We start from the raw sequence: 12,150 nt of genomic DNA, 5'->3' as shown, positions 1-12,150 counted from the left end.
ATTTGCCCGGGTGCGCCGGGTGCTGACGCCGGCCCTGGTTTGGGCACTCGGCAGGGCTCGGAAGGGAAGGCGCGCCATTTGACTTTTTGAATGGAAAATTAGGTCCAATTGTTAGCGGACACCATGTCGCGTTTGGAGAGCCCCTGTGTGTCTAAACATTGGAGCTCCCCCACAAGTGACCCCATTTTGGAAACTAGACCCCCCAAGGAACTTATCTAAATGCATATTGAGCACTTTAAACCCCCAGGTGCTTCACAGAAGTTTATAATGCAGAGCCATGAAAATAAAAAATAATTTTTCTTTCCTCAAAAATGATTTTTTAGCCTGGAATTTCCTATTTTGCCAAGGATAATAGGAGAAATTGGACCCCAAATATTGTTGTCCACTTTGTCCTGAGTAGGCTGATACCCCATATGTGGGGGTAAACCACTGTTTGGGCGCACGGCAGGGCTCGGAAGGGATGGCGCGCCATTTGGCTTTTTAAATGGAAAATTAGCTCCAATCATTAGCGGACACCATGTCAGGTTTGGAGAGCCCCTGTGTGCCTAAACATTGGAGATCCCCCAGAAATGACCCCATTTTGGAAACTAGACCCCCAAAGGAACTAATCTAGATGTGTGGTGAGGACTTTGAACCCCCAAGTGCTTCACAGAAGTTTATAACGCAGAGCCATGAAAATGAAAAAAAAAATTATTTTCTCAAAAATGATCTTTTAGCCTGCAATTTTTTATTTTCCCAAGGGTAACAGGAGAAATTTGACCCCAAAAGTTGTTGTCCAGTTTCTCCTGAGTACGCTGATACCCCATATGTGGGGGTAAATCAGTGTTTGGGCACATGCCGGGGCTCGGAAGTGAAGTAGTGACGTTTTGAAATGCAGACTTTGATGGAATGCTCTGCGGGCGTCACGTTGCGTTTGCAGAGCCCCTGATGTGCCTAAACAGTAGAAACCCCCCACAAGTGACCCCATTTTGGAAACTAGACCCCGAAAGGAACTTATCTAGATGTGTGGTGAGCACTTTGAACCCCCAAGTGCTTCATAGAAGTTTATAATGCAGAGCCGTGAAAATAATAAATACGTTTTCTTTCCTCAAAAATAATTATTTAGCCCAGAATTTTTTAATTTTCCCAAGGGTAACAAGAGAAATTTGACCCCAATATTTGTTGTCCAGTTTCTCCTGAGTACGGTGATACCCCATATGTGGGGGTAAACTACTGTTTGGGCACATGCCGGGGCTCGGAATTGAAGTAGTGACGTTTTGAAATGCAGACTTTGATGGAATGCTCTGCGGGCGTCACGTTGCGTTTGCAGAGCCCCTGATGTGCCTAAACAGTAGAAACCCCCCACAAGTGACCCCATTTTGGAAACTAGACCCCGAAAGGAACTTATCTAGATGCGTGGTGAGCACTTTGAACCCCCAAGTGCTTCATAGAAGTTTATAATGCAGAGCCGTGAAAATAATAAATACGTTTTCTTTCCTCAAAAATAATTATTTAGCCCAGAATTTTTTATTTTCCCAAGGGTTACAGGAAAAATTGGACCCCAAAAGTTGTTGTCCAGTTTCTCCTGAGTACGCTGATACCCCATGTGTGGGGGTAAACCACTGTTTGGGCACACGTCGGGGCTCAGAAGGGAAGTAGTGACTTTTGAAATGCAGACTTTGATGGAATGGTCTGCGGGCGTCACATTGCGTTTGCAGAGCCCCTGGTGTGCCTAAACAGTAGAAACCCCCCACAAGTGACCCCATTTTAGAAACTAGACCCCCCAAGGAACTTATCTAGATATGTGGTGAGCACTTTGAACCCCCAAGTGCTTCACAGACGTTTACAACGCAGAGCCGTGAAAATAAAAAATCATTTTTCTTTCCTCAAAAATTTTGTTTTAGCAAGCATTTTTTTAGATTCACAAGGGTTACAGGAGAAATTGGACCCCAGTAATTGTTGCGCAGTTTATCCTGAGTATGCTGGTACCCCATATGTGGGGGTAAACCACTGTTTGGGCACACGTCAGGGCTCGGAAGTGAGGGAGCACCATTTGACTTTTTGAATACGAGATTGGCTGGAATCAATGGTGGCGCCATGTTGCGTTTGGAGACCCTTGATGTGCCTAAACAGTGGTAACCCCTCAATTCTACCTCCAACACTAACCCCCCCACACCCCTAACCCTAATCCCAACTGTAGCCATAACCCTAATCACAACCCTAACCACAACCCTAATTCCAACCCTAACCCTAAGGCTATGTGCCCACGTTGCGGATTCGTGTGAGATATTTCCGCACCATTTTTGAAAAATCCGCGGGTAAAAGGCACTGCGTTTTACCTGCGGATTTTCCGCGGATTTCCAGTGTTTTTTGTGCGGATTTCACCTGCGGATTCCTATTGAGGAACAGGTGTAAAACGCCGCGGAATCCGCACAAAGAATTGACATGCTGCGGAAAATACAACGCAGCGTTTCCGCACCATGGGCACAGCGGATTTGGTTTTTCATATGTTTACATGGTACTGTACACCTGATGGAACACTGCTGCGAATCCGCAGCGGCCAATCCGCAGCCAAATCCGCACCGTGTGCACATGGCCTAATTCTAAAGGTATGTGCACATGCTGCGGAAAAGCAGCAGTTTCCCATGAGCTTACAGTTCAATGTAAACCTACGGGAAACAAAAATCGCTGCACACATGCTGCGGAAAAACTGCACGGAAACGCAGCGGTTTACATTCCGCAGCATGTCACTTCTTTGTGCGGATTCCGCAGCGGTTTTACAACTGCTCCAATAGAAAATCGCAATTGTAAAACCGCAGTGAAATGTGCAGAAAAAACGCGGTAAATCCGCCATAAATCCGCAGCGGTTTAGCACTGCGGATTTATCAAATCCGCAGCGGAAAAATCCGCAGAGGACCAGAATACGTGTGCACATACCGAAACCCTAGCCCTAACCCTAGCCCTAACCCTACCCCTAACCCTAGCCCTAACCCTAACCCTACCCCTAACCCTACCCCTAACCCTATTCTAACATTAGTGGAAAAAAAAAATTTCTTTATTTTTTTATTGTCCCTACCTATGGGGGTGACAAAGGGGGGGGGTCATTTATTATTTTTTTTATTTTGATCACTGAGATATAATCTATTTCAGTGATCAAATGCACTTTGGAACGAATCTGCCGGCCGGCAGATTCGGCGGGCGTACTGTGCATGCGCCCGCCATTTTGGAAGATGGCGGCGCCCAAGGAGAAGACGGACGGGACCCTGGCAGGATCGGTAAGTATGATGGGGTGGGGGGGACCACGGGGGAGGGGGGATCGGAGCACGGGGGGGGGGAATCGGAGCGCGGCAGGCATGGAACGGAGCACGGGGGGCTGGAACGGAGCACGGGGGGGTGGAACGGAGCACGGGGGGGGGTGGATCAAAGTGCAGGGGGGGTGATTGGAGCACGGGGGGGTGATTGGAGCACGGGGGGAGCGGACAAGAGCACGGGGGGGAGCGGAGCACTGGATGGAGGGGAGCCAGAGCAGTGTACCGGCCAGATCGGGGGGCTGGGGGGGGCGAACTAGTATTTCCAGCCATGGCCGATGATATAGCAGCATCGGCCATGGCTGAATTGTAATATTTCACCCGTTATAATGGGTGAAATATTACAAATCGCTCTGATTGGCAGTTTCACTTTCAACAGCCAATCAGAGCGATCGTAGCCACGAGGGGGTGAAGCCACCCCCCCTGGGCTAAACTACCACTCCCCCTGTCCCTGCAGATCGGGTGAAATGGGAGTTAACCCTTTCACCCGGCCGGCAGGGACGCGATCTTTCCATGACGCCACATAGGCGTCATAGGTCGGATTGGCACCGACTTTCATGACGCCTACGTGGCGTCATGGGTCGGGAAGGGGTTAAAGACTTGGTCCGGTCACCTAAAAAGTATTTTCTAAATATCTATCTTTACATCCTAACCACTTTTGGAGACTGTAAGTCCGCAAGGACAGGGTCCTCTCACCTCTGTACCAGTCTGTCATCGTAAATTTGTTTACTGTAAACGATATCTATAACGCTGTATGTAACCCCTTTCATGTACAGCACCATGGAATTAATGGTTCTATAAAAATAAATAATAATTTTGTAATCATCTTTATTACACAATACCCTACACTTTTCACCTTCTAGCTAATCCCTATGTTTTTTTCACTTCACTTCATGTGATGTTTCGTTAGACTGAAGCCTCAAACAGGACATCACAGGAGACTGGTACTGCACTTCTGCCTAGCATTTATCTTCCCTACTGGTACTGTACGTCATCGGAGGCGGCGATGCAGTTCCCTACTACAGTTTTTTGCATCACCACTCTCTGAATATGTCCTGGATGCATGGTGATAAGATGCTGTGGGAGAGGCGAGTGCAGCACCGGCACTCTGCTTCTATCTCCTCTTCATCTTCTAAATGTGAAATAAGACGTCAGGGGGCGGTTATAGAAGGTGTGACAACAGCGCCACCCCAAAGCTTCGGCTATTTCCCTCAAATGAATCGTCATCACTAGGTGGTGCTGGTATGACTCACTGCTTGCATCATCGGAGGAGATAGAAGCCGAAGTAAGGGCACTGTGCTCACCGATCGAGCAGCGACTACCACTGTGGACTCAGGACATCTTTAAAGGCTGGTGATGTAAGAAACTGTAATGAGTAATTATAGCACTGCTCTTTGATGATGTCCTGTTCCAGGATGGGTGATAAACGCTGCAGGAAGGTGAGTGTAGCCCAGACTCATGTGACATCCCGTTTGAGACTCCTCACAAAATGTCACAGGAAGTGCAGTAAAAACAATACATCTAGGGATTAGATAGATACAGAGAAGTGTATGATATTTTATTATGAAGCTAATTACAGAAGTGGTTAGGGTGTAAAATTTAGGTATTTAGAAAGAACATTTTAGGTGCTGGACCAATCTAGGTTAGTAAGCTTTGAAATATTTTCTATTTTCCCATATAATAATATTAATTGTGCCTGGTCCCAAGTAACATCCTAATCGTTCATAGTAAGGACTCCGTTTATGCTTGGCCATGACAAGGAGCTTATACATAGTTATGCTTGCGCTCAAAAAAAGGTTGAGCGATTCTGTCCCGTGGTTTGAGCAAACGGGGGGGGGGGGGGGGGGGTTGTCTTGGATCACAGCTAATACAACATACCAAAAAAAGATTTGGAGGCTTATTTCCCTTTATAAAATCAATTTAAGTGTTATCAATTTATTTTTCAATTAATATACCCCACTGGCAGTCAAGAAGCAATTCTGATCCACACATATTGACCCAATAGTGTCATCTCTGGTTCATTTCAGTAATATGTTAGTCATTGATGTCCACTGAAGACAATATCTTAGCACTTATAAGTCTAAAAGGGATGTGACTACGATTTACCTACGATCACGACCAGCGATACGACCTGGCCGTGATTGTAGGTAAATCGTAGTGTGGTCGCTGGGGAGCTGTCACACAGACAGCTCTCCAGTGACCAACGATGCTGAGGTCCCCGGGTAACCAGGGTAAACATCGGGTTACTAAGCGCAGGGCCGCGCTTAGTAACCCGATGTTTACCCTGGTTACAAGCGTAAAACTAAAAAAAAACAAACAGCACATACTTACATTCTGGTGTCCGTCAGGTCCCTTGCCGTCTGCTTCCCGCACTCACTGACTGCCGGCCGTAGAGTGAAAGTGAAAGCACAGCCGCTGTGCTCTGCTTTCACTTTACGGCCGGCAGTCACTGAGTGCGGGAAGCAGACGGCAAGGGACCTGACGGACACCAGAATGTAAGTATGTGCTGTTTGTTTTTTTTTAGTTTTACGCTTGTAACCAGGGTAAACATCGGGTTACTAAGCGCGGCCCTGCGCTTAGTAACCCGATGTTTACCCTGGTTACAAGCGAACGCATCGCTGGATCGCATCGCTAGATCGGTGTCACACACACCGATCTAGCGATGACAGCGGGAGATCCAGCGACGAAACAAAGTTCCAAACGATCTGCTACGACGTACGATTCTCAGCAGGATCCCTGATCGCTGCTGTGTGTCAGACACAGCGATATCGTAACGATATCGCTGGAACGTCACGAATCGTACCGTCGTAGCGATCGAAATGGCAGTGTGTGACGGTACCCTAAGTCATATGCTCCTCACTTGTTCTTTGGAGTTTTATCAGGGTGTGTTAAAACAGACACATTGAGATAAGAAACCAACCTTTGTAGCCAAACTTTTCAGAGTTAATACCAATTTCTGGGATCATGAAGAGGTCAGATTGGTTTCCACTTTGTACAAACATACTATGCGGCCGGTTCCTCCTTACAGGAAAATGCTTCTTAGACTCCTGGTACGGAGTGAGGAAAATATTCGCTGCACCACAGGAGCAATGCTGTCCAGCGTACTCCTACACCAACAGGAGAAAGGAGTCATGCAATGTTACATCTCAAACCTTCCAGTAAGTGCGGTGATATCATATGCCCACATTGCTAGCATTCCAAAACTAAGCCCCTTCTAATGGAATTCCTGGATCCCTGAGTTACCATTTTTTATATGGACTCTGGGTAAACGGGCTGTGATTGGTTATTTGATAAATTGATTACTTAGACATATTTATTAGCATCACTTCAGGTATGTTTGTATATTTGGTTTTATCAGTTCTGTACTTATTGTTACCTGCTCTTAACTTCTAGTAATTGGCATAATGAGAATATTTCATATACAGCTCTGGCAAAAATCAATACAACACTGCACGGTTTTATAAAAATCAGCTTCTCTACATGTCTGACAGCCATTCCATTCCAGTGTCAGTTGAATTCCAACCAGAGTACACCTCATTCTACTTAAGATGCTTTTGATTAGGTGATCACCTGAACCAAATCTTATATAGCGAAGGAAAGAATAAAAAACACTGCTGTGGTGTTCACAATCCTCTTGCAATAAGACAAGCTGGATGGCAAAACAAGGGCGAAAACGACTCTCCACTGACCGGGATGACCGTCATCTTATTGGAATGTCACTCAGCAACCGCAGGATGACCAAGTAACCTACAAAAGGAATGGCAAATGGCAGCTGGGGTGAAGTGCACGGCAAGAACAGTTCGTAACAGGCTCCTAGAGGCAGGAATCAAGTCATGTAAAGGTAGAAAAAAGTCTTTCATCAATGAGAAGCAAAAGAGAGCCAGGCTGAAGTTTGCCAAAGACCATAAGGATTGGACCACAGAGGACTGGAGTAAGGTAATCTTCTCCGATGAGTCTAATTTTCAGCTTTGCCCAACACCTGGTCATCTAATGGTTAGACGGAGACCTGGAGAGGCGTACAAGCCACAGTGTCTTGCACCCACTGTGAAATTTGGTGGAGGATTGGTGATGATCTGGGGATGCTTGAGCAAGGCTGGAATTGGGCAGGTTAATCTTTGCGAAGGATTTATGAATCAAGCCGCATACAAGGTTATCCTGGAAAAACAGTTGATTCTTTCTGGTCAGGCAATGTTCCCCAACTCTGAGGACTGGTTTTTCCAACAGGACAATGCGCCATGCCACACAGCTAGGTCAATCAATGTGTGGATGAAGGACCACCACATCAAATCCCTGTCATGGCCAGCCCAATCTCCAGACCTGAACCCCATTGAAAACCTCTGGAATGTATTCAAGAGGAACATGGATAGTCACAAGCCATCAATCAAAGAAGAACTGTTCCTGAGTTAAAACATTAGTATTGTTTCTAAATGATTATGAATTTGTTTTCTTAGCATTATTTGAGGTCTGAAAGCACTGTTTTTTTATATTTGACCATTTCTCATTTTCTGAAAATAAATACAAAATTTAGTGCTTGGAAATTCAGTATTTTATAGAAAAAAAGAGCAATTTACATTTTACTCAAAAATATACCTATAAAGAGAAAAATCAGACGAACTGAAATTTTTGCAGTGGTCTCTTAATTTTTGCCAGAGCTGTATATTCTCCCCTCACCTGCTGCATCTTCACCCATCCCTTGAAGATTGTGAGCCCTCGCGAGCAGGGTCCTCTCTCCTACTGTACCAGTCGGTGACTCGTTTTGCTCAAGATTAGTGTACTTGGTTTTATTATGCAATACCCCTTTTCACATGTAAAACCCCATGGAATAAATGGTTCTATAATAACAAATAATAATCTGGATCTAAATATTTTAGATCATTGGCAATCAGTACATCAATACATTTTCAGAGGAATACAAAATATCAGCAACATCTATGAATTGTAATGCTGGCCATACACATGAGAGATCTGTTGGATGAACTCTCTTTATGCCTACACATTTCTACCGACTCCCCCTATGCCCATGAGCACACAGATTGGCTAAACAGTTTTATGTTTTCAGTGGGGAAAGAGGAAATAGCCGCTGACTCTAGCAGCATTCCCCCTGAAAACAAAAGCATCTGTCGTTGATATTTCAACTAGCGGATCCTTTTCTCCCCTGCCATCATCAGGAAGCATCCATACACATCGGAAGGTCATTACATTCAACTGGCTTTTGACTAATGTGTATGTGTCACAGGTTTACCACGACAGATAGGAGCCAGAGGACCGCAGGAACTGATTACTCCTGTGCTGATTAGAAGCTCTTCATCTTCATATTAAATAATGCAGATTTCTTTTAGCAGTGCAGGGGTTAATCTGCTCAGTTCAGAGCTCTTGGAAGTTTTCCTGCATTAAGGCTCTCAGCTGTTCACTGTTGGCCACTTTTATCTCCTATATAATCTGGGCTCTGGCAAGCACTCATTGCCATAGCTAGCTCATGCTACATGGTTAATAATTGGTAGTTGGAGACTGTTGTTTGAGAAGGCGTTTGGTGGATTTATCTGAGACTGTTGCTAGGTTTTTTGTGTGTGCTCATTTTCATTGTTGACCCCATCCTCCACTCCCCAGTGTTTACCTCTGTTGTTTGTGTGAGTATATTTGTATTATTGCCATTTTCCTTTATCCCTGTTCGTATTACCTTGTTAGTCTGGTTGGTGTCTGGTAGGGTGCTCCTAGTGTTAGGGGCAGGGAAGGAGTCCCTTGTCCCGGGATACCCGACAACAGAGTTGTGACAGTATGGGTGTCTTTTGTCTCACATTACTTGTTTTATAAAGCCTATACTGTACATATATTTATACAAATATGAGAGAAACAAAACTACATACAATCCCTAATGTGCAGCTTGAAACCATAAGAGCTAGTTCCTGCACAGATAGGCACTTTATACGACGGTCATGTGTTCTCCCTTCATTACAGCTGTTTCATCAGTGTGCAATATGGATATCAATGCTGTATGGCAAGAGCCAGCTGTATAAAAGATAATATGCATATATGTGCTACATTTTAAGCAGTATCTTATTTTGTGCATTGGTGGTCCTGGAAGCCGTGTAATAACCCTCGGGGCAAAATCCAATTATTTATTGCAGAAGAAACATAAACCACTTTATTGGGATTTGTAATGCAATGTTGCATAGCACGTCTGTTTTAAAAGGAATGCCAGCGGATTTCACCCCACCCCAACTATTTATATGCCCATGTTGCTTTTATTATGATAAGTTTAGTAATACCTTTACGTGGCCAGTCCGTTCCTCCATTGCTGAGAAATTTTAATTTCAATTGATAAGCAAATGAGCCTGAAGAGCTATTTGTAGATCTGAAGCCTCTGTCACTTCACCTTATTAAGGTACCGTCACACTCAGCGATGCTGCAGCAATATAGACAACGAGCCGACCTAAATTAGATCGCTGGAGCGTCGCTGTTTAGGTCGCTGTAGAGACGTCAAACACAGCAACTCTAGAACGATGCAGGAGCGATCCAGTGACGTAACGGCGACTCACTTCTCGTTCTCGCTGGTTGTTAGCTCCATGTCAAACAGCCGGAGTGTACTGATCCGACACACATCTAGGGGCCCTATGCTCGTTGCTGGTGTCGTTGCTTTTGATGTCAAACATGACGATACACGCCGACCTGGGGACGAAATAAAGTTCTGGACTTCTAGTTCCGACCAGCAATGGCACAGCGGGATCCAGATCGCTGCTGCGTGTCAAACACAACGAGATCGCTATCCAGGACGCTGCAACGTCACGGATCGTTGTCGTTCTCTTTGCAAAGTTGCTGAGTGTGACGGTACCTTAAGTTAAACAGGAAGAAGTATCCCTGTACAGTGAATAAAGCTGGAGTGATATGGCTCCAACCTCATCTGCATATCATTTCAAACGTTGATTTCTCAGTAACAGAGGAACAGACTGGCCACATAAAAATGTTGCTGGACTTGACATTGAAAGAGCTACATGTGCATATAAAAAGTTTGGAGAGTGAAATCCTGCTGACAGATTCACGTTAAGATGTGAAAATTGTATCTGCCGATGATGATACACATTGTATGAGTCAATGCTCTACAGCAGTGGTCGCAATCCTTTCTTACTTTGAGTGCCATATTTAACTCAGAGATTGTCTCAAACCACTTCAGGCCTACCCCACACAGAAGTGATACTCAGAGACCACCAACCAGTATGACTGCCAAAACTTCTCAGCAAAAAACACAATGCTACGTTATACCTTCACATATAGGCAGTATAATTACATACACTTTAAATATACTTCGCCCTTATTTGATATTCACATATTAAGCACATCCTCCACACTATCTCATCCAACTTAACCCCTTCAAGACGCAGCCCTTTTTCGTTTTTGCATTTTCGTTTTTCGTTCCCCTCCTTCCCAGAGCCATAACTTTTTTATTTTTCCGTCAATATGGCCATGTGAGGACTTGTTTTTTTGCAGGACGAGTTGTACGTTTTAACGTCAACATTGGTTTTACCGTGTCTTGTACTAGAAAATGTAAGTATGGTGAAATTGCAAAAAAAGTGCAATCCCACACTTGTTTTTTGTTTGGCTTTTTTGCTTGGTTCACTAAATGCTAAAACTGACCTGCCATTATGATTCTCTAGGTCATTACGAGTTCATAGATACCAAACATTTCTAGGTTATTTTTTAAAAAATTGCGCAATTTTCCGATCCCCGTAGCGTTTCCATTTTTGGGATCTCGGGTCGGTTGAGGGCTTATTTTTTGCATGCCGAGCTGTCGTTTGTAATGATACCACTTTTGTGCAGATACGTTCTTTGATCGCTCGTGCGGATCCCTTTCTCTCCAGTGGGTGCTGTCACGGACTCATTAAAAGAGCATTACCGTAAGTAATCCGGTTATTTTCAGCTGAACTGTTGCACATTTGCACACATACTGCAGTTAAAAAAGACTTTTCAAAAACAGGGCTGCAGACACATAAGCTTCTAAGATGGCTGATAGACAATGAATGAGGAAGGGAGGGGTTACTGACATCAGAGACAGGGAGAGAGGAAGGGCAAACTTCTAAAGAGAGCAAACCTTATTGTATAGGAACAAAACGGCACACTGGAAGGAATTTTTCCCCAATGTGGAGCTTACTCTTTGCCATATGTTTTTTTTTGCCTTCCTCTGGATCAACATGTTAGGGCATGTTAGGTTAGGCTATGGGTTGAACTAGATGGACTTAAAGTCTTCCTTCAACCTTAATAACTATGTTACTATGTTATTGCATTTTAATGCAATGTTGAGGCGACCAAAAAAATGTGATTCTGGCGTTTTGAATTTTTTCTTGCTACGCCGTTTAGCGATCAGGTTAATCCTTTTTTTTATTGATAGATCGGGCGATTCTGAACGCGGCGATACCAAATATGTGTATGTTTGATTTTTTTTTTATTGTTTTATTTTGAATGGGGCGAAAGGGGGGTGATTTAAACTTTTTTTTTTTTTTTCATATTTTTTAAAAATTATTTTTTACTTTTGCCATGCTTCAATGGGAGGCTAGAAGCTGGCATAGCCTGATCAGCTCTGCTACATAGAAGCGATCCTCAGATCGCTCCTATGTAGCTGAATTTCTGTATTGCTATGAGCGCCAACCACAGCAATCCGGCATCAACAACCATAGAGGCTATGGTTATTATGCCGATTCATCGCTGACCCCCGATCATGTGACGGGGTCGGTGATGCGTGCATTTCCGGCCCAATGACCAGAAGCGGTAGTTAGGTGCTGCTGTCAGAGTTTGACAGCGGCATTTAACTAGTTAATAGCGGCGGGTGGAACGCGATTCCACCTGCCGCTATTGCGTGCACATGTCAGCTGTT

At 44.5% G+C, this 12,150-nt stretch overlaps 1 protein-coding gene across 1 annotated transcript in view; it reads right to left on the bottom strand.

The window, feature by feature from the left end:
• Window positions 1-12,150, bottom strand: part of LOC138665686 (uncharacterized) — a 97,448-nt gene that overhangs the window by 16,464 nt on the left and 68,834 nt on the right. Inside the window, exon 4 of the mRNA XM_069753400.1 lies at window positions 6,208-6,394. Coding sequence (XP_069609501.1) covers window positions 6,208-6,394 — 187 coding nt within the window. The remainder of the gene's footprint in view (window positions 1-6,207; window positions 6,395-12,150) is intronic.

This window comes from Ranitomeya imitator, chromosome 2 (genome assembly GCF_032444005.1).
Source record: "Ranitomeya imitator isolate aRanImi1 chromosome 2, aRanImi1.pri, whole genome shotgun sequence".
Taxonomy (NCBI): domain Eukaryota; kingdom Metazoa; phylum Chordata; class Amphibia; order Anura; family Dendrobatidae; genus Ranitomeya; species Ranitomeya imitator.
Note: the sequence above shows the minus strand (reverse complement) of the source record. Positions and strands in the feature narration are given on the sequence as shown.